At 42.7% G+C, this 17,557-nt stretch overlaps 1 protein-coding gene across 2 annotated transcripts in view; it reads right to left on the bottom strand.

Moving 5' to 3' along the window:
* ESRRB (estrogen related receptor beta) overlaps positions 1–17,557 on the bottom strand; it is a 124,850-nt gene that overhangs the window by 70,650 nt on the left and 36,643 nt on the right. Inside the window, exon 1 of one of the 2 annotated variants that reach the window (XM_063399045.1) lies at positions 7,297–7,385. The exons of the other annotated variant lie outside the window; for it this stretch is intronic. Coding sequence (XP_063255115.1) covers positions 7,297–7,346 — 50 coding nt within the window. The 5' untranslated portion in view covers positions 7,347–7,385. Of the gene's footprint in view, positions 1–7,296; positions 7,386–17,557 lie in introns of those variants that run through there. 2 annotated transcript variants of the gene reach the window in all.

Below are 17,557 nucleotides of genomic sequence, written 5' to 3'. Positions count from 1 at the left end.
AAATTATACACCAAATCCCCTAAATCAGTAACATCCTATGTTCTCCACTGCTATATTGCCACTTCTGTGAAAAACTCATCTAGATACGTGTAATTTCTTAAATCATGAAACAAATATGTTTGAGAAAGAGAAACTTGTCAGTTTGACTGAACAAAACCGAAAACAACACAGAAAACTTCGGAAAAATAAAATCTGTTGAAGAATAATTCTTTAATGCCCTTCAACTCTTTAATTTTTTAATATGTAAAATGATGCAAACCTCACTGAGAAATTTGGGTTGCAATTATTAATTAAAAAAAGTACTTGGGGAAACTGACGGAAAATCGTATTTCTGTTTTATTTTCACCCAAGTGCTTATACATTCTTAAAATTATGTTCATATGCAAAGTCATAATTGGAGAATTGAACATTTTTTTAAGCAGTTCTTTTGACCTTTGTCTCGAGTGAAAGGACAGCGAGACAATACACTCACCAGCATTGTTCACAGTGACGGCTCCATCACCGGAGATTGAGGGCCATTATTACAAAAGGGAACTTTATTGTGACATGAGAAAAAGGGGAAAACCTAGAAAATAACACTTCACAATACGCCGTATGCACAAACAGCCTTTCAGACCAGCAGACATACAACAAGAAAAAATCTTCTTGCAAAAAGATCTGCAGTAAAACACAGACAATCAATTCAAAACAAAAGGTGCTATAAGAAATTTTCTCCTGTTATGCAGGATACTCTAAGCTGGATGTCCCAGTTCCACCATCCACATTATAGGCTATGCTAATTTAAGAAAAATATATGACTTTTACAATACATGGTAAATCAAACACAATTTCCAGCAGTGGAAAAGGAAAATTTGGACAGAAAGAAGGGATCCTCATCAAATGCTCTTATCCTACCAAGAAGAAACTAGAATGGATTTCCTTTCCCTTCCAAGCCTTCAACAGCACGCAATATTTGCGACATGTACTTACTGCCATTACAAAATTGTATAAAAACAGCCACCCCTCTCTACATTTAACTGATTTCCTTTCATGTACACAAAAATGCAAGAATAATTAGAACTCTGCCCAAAAGAAGAACAATCCTATCACAAATTTATTGCAATTTAAGTCTTATCTTGAAAACAAAAAAGAAAAAAGAGACTATTAATATGAGAAAGTGAAGTAGTCCCTTTTTGCTTCCTATGCACACATAACTTTGTGACTTTATCAACTGATTCTGTGTTGTTCACTAAATCCGTATGGATCAGGAATATCTTCTGTAGGATGAAAAAGTCATCCTAAGGGTGACTAGACTGAGATTTGCCAGGATTCCATAAAATGAATAGGATTTGCTAGATATTTATTCCTCCCCCATTCAGAAGGGGAGTGCAAGAAAACTCCAGCTCAGCAGGGACAGAGAGCCGTCGCAGGTTGTGTGATAACAGCTTGCCACCTGCTTTTCGCAAGTTGTCTCTGCGAAGTGCAAGGGGCACTGAGTAGTAACGTTGCCTGTGGTGATAGGAATGCACTGAACAGCTCAGTATGCAAAAGCACTTACAGTACACAGTGCTCTTCACAAAGGGCATTGCAGAATGCTTTCCAGGCTGTGTCAGAAGTGCTAGGAAAGGAAATATTAGTGCATGTGTCACAGGAGGAACATAAGCACTTGCTATCACAATAAAAGAAGGTATAAGCAAATACAGGTACAATGCTGCTCATAGCCAAAAAAAAAAAAGGGGGGCGGGGTGTGGATGGGGGTGCTGGGGAGAGGGAGAAGACAGGAAACTTAGAGCAGCCACATTAGAAGGAGCATTTCTCTGCAAGAACAGCAAGGGTTAACAGTGACATATAAGCTCCGGTCCAGTCAAGATAGGGTCAAATGATGTGCAGTGAAAGTTTCAAGTCCTCAATCCCCCAGAGCTTGTTTGCTAATTACATTTGCAATTACAAACATGACAAATATATTATTATACAGTGCATTCCACCTTGAGCAGACATGTTTCTCCTCACGGACAGTCACTGCCAGCAGCCAGACTCTCAAGCACTGGAAGATTCAAAGTGCACTGTGCTCCAGCTGCAAGCATCATTTTTTTGTGGGCATCTCTATTGCTCTGAAGAGACAGGGCAAAGCTTTAGAGGGAGGCAGCATAACGATGGAAAGAAATACAAAAAGTTATTACAATTTAATTCCTAAGAAGTAAAACTTGCCAAGTCAATAGCTGTTACTAACAAGTAATACTAAATTGTGTTCTGTTCCCAATGACAGGCACAAAGCACTTTACACATGCAAGCTATGTAGAAATGACTACATTCAAAACTCAAATGCAGCTCATACCGCGATGACAGAAAAACACCAAGTGTTTCCTTTGTTTTTTGGCAAGGTCACCATAACCAGGTACTGCTAACATCTTCTTTATCAAGTTCCTTCACTAAACAAACAACCATTCTGATTCATAGTTCGTCATGGAAACTCTTATCTTTCCCCCTTTTGCCCCAGTCTCTACAGCAGCATTACCTAAGACGCTCACTGCTGGGTTCTGGGCAGATGCAATATTTACTTGCTCACACTGCGCAGACTAAAAATTTTGTTGTGCTCCCTGGCTGTAATGTCACTGCCAGTAGCTCCACAGAATAAAGAACAGGTCTGACTGGGAAGAAATTCCTAGTCTCTGCAGTCTACACTGGAATTGCTGATGTGCAGCTGTATCATCCCCAACTCTTAAACCAAGGAGCACAAGATAGAATAAGAAGATGAGGAAAGGATTTTGGCTCTTTAAACCAAGATTTGTCACCGTTTTTTTTTTTTCTTTTACTATTTCTTTCCTTAATTAAATCTCTCTTAGACATTTTACACTCTTTGGAGAAATTCTACCTTGCTCCTCACAGAACCCGTACACTCAGGTTTCATCTACACTCAGGTTTAAATCTTTTACCTTCTCCCTGTTTCTGTTCCCTAAGAGAATTTGTATCCTTCAAGCCACAGAAAATTTTGTAAAGGGACCCACTGACACAATGCACAAAACTTCTTACTGAACTGAAATAATCTGAAGAATACAGGTATTTTCAAACAACATGAAATTCAGAGTAGTGACAGTGCAGAAACAGGGCTGGGAAATAACAGCAGAAAGGGCACAGAGAGTAGAGCAATGTTCTCGTGGAGAGGAAGAAAACGGGATATGAAACCTCTATCACAGCAACTTTCTCTGATGCAATCTCTCCAAAGTCTTTCCCCTCTCAGGCTAAATGCAATATTCATTGATTACTTCAAATCGATACAATGAAAAAATCCTATTTTTTAAATATATTGATCTTTCCATATTTCTCAATAATTGATAATGATTAGATCATGTTTACTTTTACAAGTGGAATTAGAAGAGGAGGGAAAAGTTAATACAAATGCTCTAAAGGTACTGATTTCCTCATCAGCCCTGCGCTCACTAAGCTTAGTGTAATGAGACCTCATTTGATGACGAGAACCTTGTCAGAAACCCAGTGACTACACCAATTCCTTATAGAGGTTTTTCAATTTATTATGTCAAAAAAAAAAAACAACTCCATCCTATTCTCTCCAATCAACAACTCCCCCCAATCCCAGCCTCTGAGATATATTCAGAGCGGACAGTTGCATTCAGATTCTCTGATTCAGATTTCCTCCCATTCACCGAATGTGGAGATTTCCAGTAACCTCTGAAATCAAGTCACATTACTTCAATCTGTGCATTAGGGTCAGTGACAGTAACTTTGTTAATTCTCTGCCGCAGGGTCTGGAATTTGCTCCTTCATTGCCTTAAAATTCCAACATTGTGCCATTCCATCTCTCTATCAAATATGTAATTTACTCCTTTCAACTTTTTCCTTCTCTTCATAAAATAATTTTTATTTTTATTACATCAGTGACTCACGTGTCTTTCTCGCACCTCAGAGGAAACAGTATAAGAGACACAGCATCTGGCAGGATGCTTTCATTTGCCAGTGATTTTTATTTTACCTTCATAATGGCTCCTTGGTCACTTTCTGTCATGTAGAATATTAATAAGAAACAGAAATGGCAATTTCGCAGTCCTATCAACATTTCTAGTGGCAACTATAATGAGACAGAAAACAAAATTCTCTGAGATTCAGAAGTTAATACGGGAAAGTAAAAATGCCATATTCTACTGTCTTCTGACACAGCCTTAGGTTTGCACATGAGGAAGATACAACACCAGCACTCCACATGACCATACATATGCATGTGTGTACACCTGTGTGTATACCTACACAAATATTTGCAGATGCACACATGTGTTTGTGTGTGGCTATAAGGACACATTTTATATGGCAGAGTGTACACTTGTGGTGTCTGCACACGCGTTCCCTTCCTGCCACACCGCAGACAGGCGCTGTCAGTACAGTTTAACTAATGTATTCTCACCATATGCCCTCACCTGAGAGACAAACTGCAGGTACAAATCACTGCCTTTGTTAATTTCCCAATTCAAAAACACTTTAAACAAATTCCAATTCATACAAAAGCTTCTTTCTTGGAGCTGCATCATCTACCCCAGGAACAATTCTCTCAGAGGTCAGTACCAAAATGTAGTAAGCGGTTGCTAAAGAGTGGATTTCTGTGTAAGAAAATAAAACATACATGGCCTTAGAATACATGCACAGAATTGGGAAGAAGCATTTTCTTACTCTCCCTGAAGGATTCTGCACCGAGAGAAATCACACACCTGCTAACCAGAACTTCCACAGGTTCCCGGTGCAATCGCTTAGATCAGCACACATACAGGCAATGGAAGGGAAATTTTCACTGCTTGAGGAAGATAAATACAAAACCTGAAGAACAAATTAGAGGCAAGGAATTCCTTTGCTTAGGTTTTGTTCAGACTCCTTTTGGGTCTGACTGTTACAAAAATTAAGATCTCATCAAACTCCAAGGTGAAAGGAGTCACCTCTCCTTTGCTTTGTTCATTTGTTCTGTTTCAATAATTATGAGGTGAAATACAGTTTCCAGGGAACTGTATGGAACATATATTGAGTGACCACATTCACTTCTCTTCTAACATTTTAGTCTTCCTCATATTTTTTCCTATAGCTTAACAAGCAACTAAACAACAAGAAGCAGTTTGCAATATTTTTAAATTCATTCCTAATTTAAGGTTTAATGTGACAAAAAATGCCATCCACAGAATTAAAAGTGGTATCGAAAAAAAAAAGGAAGAAAATAACTTTAAATCATTTCAATAGCTAGCAGTCAAAAGAATTAATCAGTACAGTAAGCATACTATGCTCACACAGCTAGTTAAGGATACAGGCACAAATACAACACCTGTATTTACATTGTATGTTTACAGGGTAATTCTGTTACAATGGGAGAAAAAGATGGTTAAACAGATATAGACTGAGCCAACTCATCCTCAGCTACAGGAATATGATGTGAAATCTAGCCTTAATAAAACCAGAATGTAAATCAAATCAGTACCTCACACACTGCACATATACCTTTATATATATTGTATTTTTAAAGCTGCTCATATCTTACTTCTCTCCGTAACTTTTTTCAGACTTTCCTGCACTGCTATACTCCTTTAAATTAAAAAATTGAAAAAACTGAGGTTGAAATATTTTAAATTATATTTCTCTATTTTACCAAACCTCAACAATGTTAAAGAGAAGGTCAGTTGACATACACAACCAAGCACCTCTTTAAACAAAGAGCTCTCCAACAGTTTCTCATCTCAAAAAGCAGCACTCTCTGTCTGCTGTAAAGCCATAGGGGCTCCGTGGCACTTCCCCCAGGGCCACCTTCATCTGTCTACTCAGCAGCCGAGGAGTTGTGCATATGGGTAAGGTGCACTTGACATTTTTGAGAGCTGACTGAAAGCCCATGAAAAAGTAAAAAGGGCGAATGGCAATACAACATGCAGACTACTTCTTACTATTTTCATGTTGTTTGAGTTCCTGTTTCTCAATTCCAAAAGTACAAAAAATAAAAGGAAAATGTTAAGAGACAATATAGTAAGTGATGAAGATCTTGCTGTTCATTGTGGCATTTTGCTCTATTTTTATGAAGGTAAATGATTCTTCTGTTTTTGCCTTAATATTAAGACTCCCAGCAGCATACAGAATACATTTCCCTTAAGAAACAGTTTGTTTATTTTATTTCAAAGTGGAGCGGCCACAAGTGTAGCACCAGTGGGGAAAAGAAAATCACATGGGTTAGATTATTAATTTCTATTAACAATACAAGTCTCATTTTAATGAAACTGCTGGAAGCTGGGGATTAAAGGAAAGAGAAATGAGTGTAAAGACAGATGGAATATCAGAAAACAAGGTACAGAAAGACAAATAAAAGCTGAAATGAGGAAAGAGGAGTATTTGAGGATGATTTGTTTGGTTTTAGTTATTTTAATTTTACTAAATACAATGTATTCTTAAGACAAAAGCAATGAAATAGGCAAAATTACTTAATTCCCACCTCTGATGACACAAAACCTGCATAGGTGACACACGGATTAACACGTAAACACACAAAAGAGGACTCTGCTCAGGGTGAGATTTATCGGAGAAATGCATTTAAAATTAATTGTTCCAGTCAGCTAGATGTAAGGCTGAAAAGGTTTTGCCATGTTTCCTAACTTCCCCAACAGGATCAAACCAAACTTAACACGCTGAAGTGATTTTAAGCACAGCATTAGCAGGCACAGCCCACTTTGGAATACAAAGAGCAGTAGCAGGTGCTAAGGTATCAGCCACCAGTCCCAGCTCGGGATGTCTGTTTGCCAGCCCTCCGACTCACTCCACTCTTTCCCCGGGCAGGCTATCCAAAACAGTAGTCTGTGGGAAACTGAATTTCCATGGTGCATTTCAGATGAAAAACAGACTTTTAAAATAAAAGACGGTGCTTTAATGGATCTGCTTCGTATAGTTTTATATGCACATCTCTTTATAGGCACCTACTAATTCATCTAATAAAAATCCTAGCACAGACGGAAAGTAAAACTGCGCAGAAAGGAATGTCAGTGCTCACTGTTAGCTGCCTGTTCCTAGGAGATGAAGCATTAGAGGGAGAAGTTACACGGCAAGAAAGAAACACACCAGGACGCCGACCCCCCCGAGTGCTGCTCCGCGGACCCCGCCGCACCTGCCGGCGCGGAGCTGCGCCCTGCCCTGCCCTGCCCGCGGCCGCCCGGCATACGCGGGGCCCGCGGGGTGGGCGGCGGCGCCTCTGCGGCACGGAGGCGGCGGGACTGCGGGGTCGCTGCCCCATCCCACCCGCAACGCCGGTCCCAGCCCGCCCCGGCCCGCCCGGCCCCGGCCCGGCACACTCACTGATTGTGGTAGCCGAGCGGGTCGGAGATGCACAGCTCGGAAATGTCCATCAGTCCAGTTTGAGCATTCCCGGTTGGAGGAGAAATAAAAAAAAAAAAAAAAAAAAAAAAAAAAAAAAAAAAAAGAAGAAGAAGAAAGAAAGAAAAAACACAAGATAAACTAAACTGCGGCGGGCTGGGGAGGTGGGGAGCGCCGGGAAGAGGAGCCGGCCCGAGCCCGGCGGCGGGGCAGGGGCGGCGGGAGGCAGCGCCGCTGCGCTCCGCTCCCGCTCCCGCGTGCGGACACACTGACGGCGGCGGAGGCGGCGGCGCGCAGGACACGGCCACGGGGGATTTCGCCGCCCCGAGCCCCGCTGTAGCTTTAACGCCGGGAGACGGATGGAGACGGCAGGGCGGCTATTGGCTCCCGCGCAGGGGCTGGGCTTGGACGGCGGCTGGGGGAGGCATGGCCGGGGGGGCCGCCGGACCCGGCACCGCAGCGCGGCCGGCGGCACCGCGCAGCCCCGGCCCGGCAGCGCTGCGCCGGGACGGGCAGGGGAGCCCCGAGACGGGTTGGGGAGCCCCGGGCCGGGGCAGTCCGGGCGCCGCGGGGCGCAGGGCGGGCCGGCAGCCGGGCTGCCCCTGGCACGGTGGCGCGGGTGACACGGGTGACCGCGGTGACACGGGTGACGCGGGACAGCAGCTCCGGCTCGGTCCCGCCGCGGGAACGGTGGCAGCGGCAGCGCACGCCCCCCTTCCCTCTCAGCCACCGGTCTGTCTCTCGTGGAGAGCGGCTGTAGAGTTCAGGGTTATGCAAAAACTTAAAGTAAAGGGTGCCCCCGGGTTATTTACGGGGCCGTGCCGGCGGGCGGCTGTGCGCCCACACCGCACTGCACAGGCTGAGCGCCGGGCACCAGCGTGCCCCTGGAACCCGCGCGTCCCAGGCGCGGGTACATGCAAACACACAACTCCGCAAACACTTGGTGCACTCGCAGAGCCGCGTCTGAGCGCGGCACAGCCTCATCGCTGCACTCGGAAATCTGTTTTCCCATACCTATGTCCATTGCACCAAACGTGTGCGGAAGAGCGCCCGAATCCCGTTTCAAGGCAGAGTAATTCCGTTGTCACTTCAGTGCAGTTTAGGAAACCACATAGGAGTAAGTCGTGGCACGTGAGATCAGAATCAGGCATTCAGGATAACAGCACACATTCCCAGGCACAAAAACCATAGCTATAAACCCTCAGAAGTCTTCACAAACATCAAAACTGGCATGTGCAACTAATTTCACGAAGGACACGTTTTCAAAGCTCTGCATATGTACCGAGTGCTGCTAGAGTCTGTGTCCTTTTACAGTTTCCACACGTGTTTTCACACTCACAATTGCACTGCATATTTACAGCAACACACCAACACCTATCTGAAGGTCCCCGTCCATAAAAGCACACAAACCTCTTGGGCATATGCCTACCACACACAGTCTTGCACTGAACGCCTGATCACACGGAGCTGCACTAAAGGTTCTGTTTGCCCCTGCTATCCACTCTCTACCTTTCAAACTGCACTCACAAACCTCATTTGTGTCTCTCCTATGCTTGTAGTTCATGTTTAGATGTTTGCTCCTTAAATATATAAAAATATCCTTAAGAGGCAGACAAAAAACCAGAGGCTTTCTAAAACAAAAATACGCACAAATATACCTGGATAGACTTATATTCATGCTCTTACACCAGGCAAACATTTTTTTTTTAAGTAGAAATTAGGAGGGTATTTCTAAATATAAAGCCCAGAGTCTAATTTGAGGCAAAGATGTACAACACCAGGAGAAGCAAAGGTGAGACTAGAGCATTTCGGATGATGGGGGTAATACAAAATAAAAGAACATGCAACATGGCTCAGCTATAAGCAATAAACACAGGATAAATTAGGCTACAACTTTTTGTACAATCAATATTTGTAGAAACTTCAGAATACTCAGAAAAGAGGAATATCCGAATTCAAAGCCAGTGTAACTACCTCCTCTACCAGAGATCTTAACAAATGCATATAAACCAATATTGTGCCCTCATGTGTCCCCAGGCCATGTGAGGACAAGTTACATGATTCTGATCACCTGTCTTTAAAGGATGTCAAGGCAGAGGTCAGTAAAAGGTACACATGAAGACAGTACAGCAAACAGGGTAGTTTAAAAAATGGAGACACAGAGAAGACATATCTGGTTTTAAGAGTACAGCAGAATCAGATTATCTGAATGTTGCAGGTGGCATAATTCAGATTATACATTTTTCCTTGACCAGAATTAATACAAATGAAACATATACATATACCTTTGTACATGTAAGTGATATATCATCAGAGCAGAAACTCTAAGATGTTGAAGAGACAAGAGACAAGCTTTAGCAAGACATTAGGAGGGCCCAAGGTTGTAAGGAATCTCATGAAACACATTGGAGAACACTTTACCAAGGAGAGGCAAGGACAAACCAGCACCTTTGTGTTTCCACCAGAAAGCTGAGGCCAGAGAGGGGCTGACTGGTGACTTAGTTGCCCCATGAAGAAGATTCCTGTTGCACAGTAGCAAGAGAGGCAGGAGGAGGCACACAGGGTCAGGGTTTAGGGAGACTACAGTTGAAGAGCAGTCAGGGTGTTTGCAGTGAGCTGATTTTGACAGAAAACAATTTTCTTCAGAAAGGTGCACCCTGGCTGGGTCCTGACTGTGCAGAGATTAACTCTGGAGTAGGCTCTCAATGAATGGAAACCAGAGTGGGAATGGCTTGGCAGGCAGGTCCTGCTCTCCCAACAGCTGATGTTTTAATTTTGCACTTTAACTTTTATCCAGGCTGAGGTGATGCAAGCAGGGAGCCATGAGATTGCCTGGCACAAGGTCCACAGGGCTGAATTAACTGATATAAACAGTACAATAGTGAGTTTGTACTCTGGAAATGGGCTGTTGCTGACAGAGGACTACCTGGGTGAGGTGAGCGTTTGCAAAGTAGTGCAGAAACATAATATTAATATCTTCTGACCCAGTGCAAATGGACAAATTGAGCTTCCCCTGCCTTGAGAGTAACCTGTGCAGAGGTCTGACCCTTCCTTTATGAGAAGGATAGAAAGAAATAGTCTCTGCTGGCTAGGCTTGATCTGCCCAGAGTCCTGCAAGCTGATTTTGAAATTTCAGAAGGCTTCATCCTTTGCTAACCTTCACACACAGCTGAGCTCTTCTCACAGCTTTAGCCAATTTCTCTTCCCCCAAAGAAGAAAGAAGGAAACACTGATCTCAACATGGCTATACCTCAGATATGTGTGGTTTTAAAAACAGTTCTAGGACAAAGTTAGAGGACTGTAGGATTAAGCTGGTAAATCTGGAAGCAAAAGAGCTCAGTTAGGGTAATTCCAAGGCAGAACTCCACACCTAACAGAAGCACCAGGCTTGGTTTGTGAGCACAGCCTTTGTTTGCTACCCTGACCAAATCCTCCCCTGGAACTGCTGCTCTCTCACTGCAGGAGGGGCAGGGAACCATCCTGGCCAGCTCAGTCTGTGGCTGCTGAACAGAGCCTACCCAGAGCTGCTCTGGTAAGTGCCACCCTTTGGGATGACTTTCATAAGGCAGCCTGTGGCTTTTGAGGTCACCTGTTCTCCTCATATGTCGTCCCAATGCAGAGCAACAACGTTCTATCAATATTAGCCTTGGACTGATCACAATCAGAGCACTACAGGCTGATGGAGTGATAGGCAATATCAGTTCTTTGAGACATGGGAGAGGAGAGGAGAGGAGAGGAGAGGAGAGGAGAGGAGAGGAGAGGAGAGGAGAGGAGAGGAGAGGAGAGGAGAGGAGAGGAGAGGAGAGGAGAGGAGAGGAGAGGAGAGGAGAGGAGAGGAGAGGAGAGGAGAGGAGAGGAGAGGAGAGGAGAGGAGAGGAGAGGAGAGGAGAGGAGAGGAGAGGAGAGGAGAGGAGAGGAGAGGAGAGGAGAGGAGAGGAGAGGAGAGGAGAGGAGAGGAGAGGAGAGGAGAGGAGAGGAGAGGAGAGAAGGAGAAGGAAAAGAGAAGGAGAAGGAAAAGAGAAGGAGAAGGAGAAGGAAAAGAGAAGAAGGAAAAGAGAAGGAGAAGGAAAAGAGAAGGAGAAGGAAAAGAGAAGGAGAAGGAAAACTGTGATATATATCTCTAATTTTTGTGGCTCTTCCAAGGTATAATGGATAGAGACTTTCTTTGAAGACTTTTCTCCAGCCTTTAATGATCAATCTGGTTTTGATAAATTAATGTCTTACTTTAAAAAAAAACTTTTATCATGGAATAATGATCAACTTTCCAGCAAGCTGACTGATTGATTGACAGAAATTTCATTTGGTCTAATATAGGAGTAACCTGGAAATCATGCCAAACAAACTTGATTTCACTTGTTGATATGGTGCCTTTTTTTTTTTCTTTTTCTTTTTTGTTTTTTGACTAAGGAAAATGCAGAAGAGGAAGAGACCTGGTTACTTTTAGAGTTTGGGATTTTTTCCCCTTTTATGAAGACTCTATCTTTGTATTTTCAAAAGGAAGTCAGTGAAATGCTGTCTGTACAGAGCAAAAAAATATAGATAGTTAGGAGACTTAAACTGGCCTGAGCAGTTTTGTGTATACACTTTTTCTTCTTGTCTGCTGGGGAAAGAGAAGATTGATGGCAAGAAATCTTTCCCAGTCTCTGTCTCATTTAAGTTACAGAGGGGTCATTGAGCTGAATTCAGAAGACAAGTGTTTCACACCTTCGAGGCCAATAGAACTGCCTGACTTCACACAAGTCACTGAACACAGGTCCCTGATGCCTGGTATGCTCTAACAGACCAGCCTTCTTTATTTAGGGCTCTATTCTATTTTCTCTTACCCAAACAAACCAGGTTTTTCTCCCCACCAAAAGCAATCTCTTCTACCAAACTCCAGTAGATTTTTTTCCGTTAAATCAAGTTGGCCTTGCAAACAATATGCTTCAGTCTAAAGGTATCATGATGAAGCTCAACATCTATTTAAACAGAAAATAGTCTTCATGTTGTGATTTTTAAACAGTGAACACCCATCTGAACAGCCTTAGATATGCTTCAAACATTACCTAGTCTTTAGAATATGCTATAGTTCACAACTTATAGACTGCCAAATCCTACCATAAAGAGGTTGTGTGTCTTGCCCCAGATCAGTCTAAGCAGATCTGTAGCACAAGAGTCTGAATATAAGTGTCTTAACCCTTACTATCCTGCTTTAAATGAGATTTCTCTGTCCCAAAACTGTGACCTTAAATTCTGTGCTTGGATACAACAGTGTTAAGAGCCCTGATTTAAGACAAACATCGTCTGTACATTGCCAATGAAAAGTCAAGCCTTTCTTTTAATAACCATTTATAACTTTTTTTTTTTGTATATGGCCACTGCTGTTTCATGTGGTTGTATACCCATTTTTGTCTTTGCAGCATTAATAGCAGGACTCATTTCTACAGCAGAACATGTTCCTGCTGACATCTTCAATGAAAGTTCACTGCAGAGACACACATGCACAAAGACAAACCAGGCAAAGGAAATCTAGCTTTTGTAAAACTAAAACAGAGCATCAGAGTAAGGGGCAGAGTATTTTACCAAATGGAAAAGAATAATGACAATCAGAAAAGAGATATTTCTTTCCAGATTATGGAAGAATTTGTAATAAGAACCATAGAGAGGTGCAGGAAAGGAAGTTATATAGCTGGGATTACACCTTCTGCTCTTCCTTGCATCATCAGTTAGCTGAGGTATTTGATAAGAATTTCTACTTGCCTAGAAGTACAGCACTGTATCTTTTTTCACGTTTTGGCAACCTACTCCTTAGTCAGTCTCTGCCTAACTGTTGTTTAACTAAGTGGACAGAAACCTTCCTCAGAAAAGAGAGGTAATTAGAGAGGCAGGTTGATCTTGTAGGCTTAGAAGACTTCAATGGAGAGCTGTGATCCAGCTTGAAATTTGGACCTGTTGGTGATTTTTTCCATGATATGTTACACTAATCCTCAGCTGGGTTACTGTGGTCAGGGAGAACGTGGCCAGGACCTTGACTGGAAAGTGATTTTTATTCACACTCACAGCTACATATAATTTACTCGTACAGTAACTGCTATTTCCTATACTCCTTCAATTTCAGCAAAACAAAAATCAATCATTCCCCCTCCATGATCCAGGGCAGTAACTGGGCTTTTTGCTCAGCTGCCAGGAGGAAGGAGAGAACACAAGGAATCAAGGAATCTTTACCTCTGCTTAGCTGTTGCAAATCCTCCATCACAAGCGTGGCCTTCCTAGTAGGGTGGTTCATCCTGTTAGATGGGACATAAAGTCAAAGAGCATCTTTTCATCTTTAGCTTTCCTAAAATAACACTAGCTTCAAGTACACTACCTTCAAGTCTGGTGTTGCAAAAGGCCAAGGAGGATGGTCAGTAAAACAGGGAGTGCTTGTTCATTGCTCTGATTTGGGGAGATGATTAGCTGGTTTCCTCTCCAAGCCCATGCACTCCACGCCCATTCTAATCACCTTAGGAGCCTAATATTCACAGTATCAGCTTACTCACTAAACCAATCAAAAGAAATATCTGTCTCATCAGGAGAAATAGCAGTTACTTACTCTTATGCTGCATGCCAAAAATGAAAACACTTTTGGCATGTGAATTGATAATGTTGAGTGTCTCAACACAGAAATGCAGTGGGGCTTAAAGAACCAAAATGCTTCAGAGTTGCTATTCTTAAGAAAGGATGCCTACTGAGGGTTAGGCAGTGAGGGCAAAGGGTAACATTTCCAAGTCTGTGATGAAAACATATACAAGATAACTTATTTCCCAGCAACAGCAATGAGGTGGCTGCAGTCTGAATACAATTATGTGACAAAGAACAGTAGGTAAGTGTGCAGGTTCCTCTTAGCTGTGTTCTCTGAGTATGTAATAGAGTTGTTTCAGAATATGAGGTAGGCTGTTATAAAGAAGAAAAGTGGAGGAAGAAAGAAAGCAAGGAATAAAGACCTTCCTTTCCTTGCAGGAACCTCCATCTGGCCTCATCTGGGCATAACTGATAGAAGAATATTGACTTCACCGGGTGAGTCAGGCCAAATACAGAGGAGCTCACCAACAGTGGATTTACACAAAAGTATTTAGCAGTGAGATGAACCTGCAGGTCCCAAGTGACATTAGCAAACTTGATATTGTTTCTGTCTGGAAAAAGCAGAGATATCAGAAGATCAGGACTGCTCTTCTGGTCAGCATCCCCCACCTCAGAATACTCTAGTTTCTAATAGTAATAGACTTCAGGTTTTGGCTAGAACCACACATGATAGGCCAGCATCATTCTGATATGCTGTATCAGCAGCACAACAACCTCAGCTCTCCTCTGCTCTGAATCTCCAAACAGCTCAGTTAAGTACATGAATTTTTTAAGATTTGTTCTGTACTAACTTGTATGTTTGAAGAACAATGCAGATTTTTTACACGGCTCCCTCTTGACTTTATTTATTACTTGAATAACATTTATTTCACTTGTTGGAGAAGAGCAAATTGCTGTGGCAGATTATTTGATTAGACAGCTTTGCCAACAAACCCCATCCCAAGCTTCTTAACATATTTTGAAGTATCATCATGAGATACATGTCTACATTGCATTCAGATGCCTTCAAGTAAAATGCATTAGGAAACCACTGTTCTGTCTACAAGTCATTAACATTCAAACACTAGGCTTACACACCATGAATGATCAAGTTTTTGCAGTACTTTTTAAAAAAATAAAGAGAAAAATAACAAGAAAAATAATCCTTGCTTATACCACACAGCATCACTTAGAAGAGGCAGGGCAACTCAGGACCCCATAAACATGCCTGTATTAGCTACACAATAAATGAACATACAGGGTCAAGAGAGTAGCCAGTCATGAAGAGACAGATGCTTGTTACCAGAAAAAAAAGCTTTTCCATGCAAAGTAAAGGAAAAGTTTCACCATCTCAGTTCTAATTTTGTTGTGCTGCTCTGCATATTCCAAAAGACAGTGATCTCTCTCATGTGTGGAAGTACAAGCCCTTGGATGTCTTTGAAAAGTTCTTGTTGAATGAGTTACACATTCTAAAATTTCTGAGAGATCCCAATACAGAGGTAGTTGTGGGCAGCAGTAAGGTCTTCTCCTGACAGACCTGAACATGTGTCACTGGATTTCAGCAAAAATGCCTTCATCCTTTATAGTCACATGTTGCCAGTTTCACTGTTCCTATGGCAGCAGTACAAAGGATTACTTTTCAGTATCATTGTTAAGGTAAACAAATCTTAGCCCCATGTGGTTGGAGGGTGACTTTGGTGCTGCAGCCTCCTAGCAACAGGTCCCCTTGGTCCCCACATTGCTTACAAAAGAAAATCCAGTATTGGTCTTTTGCTAATCTCTCAAACACCTTTATTTTAGTGGTGATCAACGACTACCAGTGTGTCCCCTCTCTGTTCCTCTGTTGCACATAGCAATCTCCTATTAAACATTTCCAGCTGGCTGAACTCAGTAGTACTCAACTCATCTTTTAGACCTTGCCCCTCAACATTTGGCAGTATTTCCTAACTATTGCAGTCAGCAATGCAGTAAAAGGTAGGCTTTTGTAACATAACTTCCAGAAGTTGTTTGCTACCAGGTTTGTCCTGGGAACCATGCTGTCGGGGGACAGCACTTCTCCTTGTTAAATCCATTGCTTTTCCAGAGTACCAAGAAGTTAGACAGAAACAGAACAGGAGGAAGATAGTGGGAAAGACTGTCACTGCTTCAGATGCAGAGGTCCACTTAACCACCAGTGATGTAGCATCCAGCAGGCCCTGCCTTGCTAGTGAGATAGAAGGTTCCAGGCAACAATACCCCCTTGAGATGCTGCTTTGTTTCTAGAGGCTCATTTCATGAGGATACCCATTAAAGTGACTGGTCAAGGGGCATGGTTAACACCAGCAAAAAATATAATTACCAATCAACCATTTGGGCTGAATCAGCCCATTTGGCATTGCAACCATAGGCAGGGCAGCTGCATTCCACCCAGACAGACTGGTGCCTCTTCCACAGGCACTGTGGGGATGACACTCCTCAGCCTGCAACACGACACAAGGCTGTGCTAGGACACATCCCACAGGATACCTGGCCAGCACTGTAAGGATGTTCAGAACATGCCTTGCATGTCCTACTGCCAGCCAGGTCGGTTCTGCTGCTGGAGGCAGTGCTAATACTTCTTTATAGACAAACATGGAGACACCCGTCAGATGAGCAATAAATATCTCCAAGGGTTACACTAGGATACAAACCAAGAACATTTAGATTTGACTATCCACTTGCTATTTAAGGAGCACTTATTTTTAATCTACTACAGTTCATACGGACTAGGTACAAAAGCACCAATATAAAGTCTAAATATTTGTCAAGCTGTCAAACGCCCATTAATGAGGTCCTGTAAATCAGCTGAACTGAAAAGTGAGAGCCTACACTCCTAACTTATGTTCCCAGACTTTTACCTACACATTGTGGAGCAAAGGATAAGCACTCAGATGTCTCAGTGATTAGCTCTCTCAACAATAAAACACATCCCAAAAATATAGAGTCTGAAGAGTGGTGTAAGAATTATTAAATGTTTGTGGGATGTCCATGAGGATCACATGTATCCAGTGCTCTCAAGCAAGGGCCAGTGCTATCTGCAATACCCTCGGAGGTGCCCTGTAGAGATTTGTCAAAATAAGGTATTGGGCAGCCTGAGAGAACCAGAGAACTGGCTTTGCTGGCACTGCTATACTATTTCACCCAGCCAAAACTCTTGACACAACATAAATACCACCCAAACCCCTCTCTCTGAAAGAAGAAATTGTTCCTCTGAAACTGGGATGAGAAGCTGGGTCATCAGATGAGGGCAAAATTGGTTTAAAATCCATTAAGAAGAAAGCAACCTAGGCATTCAGGAGCAATCACAGCTGTTTGGGCTGATCAGCACAGACAGAGGGAATTATTTATTTATGGACTTCCTGCTCTCCCTGAGCGGATCACTCCACTGGGGAAGCTTTAAGAGGAGTGGGGAGCAGAAGGCAGGTGCTGCTTGGAATCCTCCAGAGATTTTCCTGCTCTGGGTCTCAGGAGAGTTAAACACAGTTTGTGCTCAAAGCATCCTGGAACTATCAACTTATCTTGACTCAGAGCAGGAAAGGCAAGCAAGAGCATCACACAGATCTCTGCTGGGATGAAGCACATGGAGAGCCCCAGGCACCCAGACTGCTATGCAAGCTTTGCACAGCTTTCAGCAAGATCCCTTTAG

The sequence above is a fragment of the Prinia subflava genome, chromosome 5, assembly GCF_021018805.1.
Source record: "Prinia subflava isolate CZ2003 ecotype Zambia chromosome 5, Cam_Psub_1.2, whole genome shotgun sequence".
NCBI lineage: Eukaryota > Metazoa > Chordata > Aves > Passeriformes > Cisticolidae > Prinia > Prinia subflava.
This window is presented reverse-complemented; position numbering and strand designations above follow the sequence as displayed.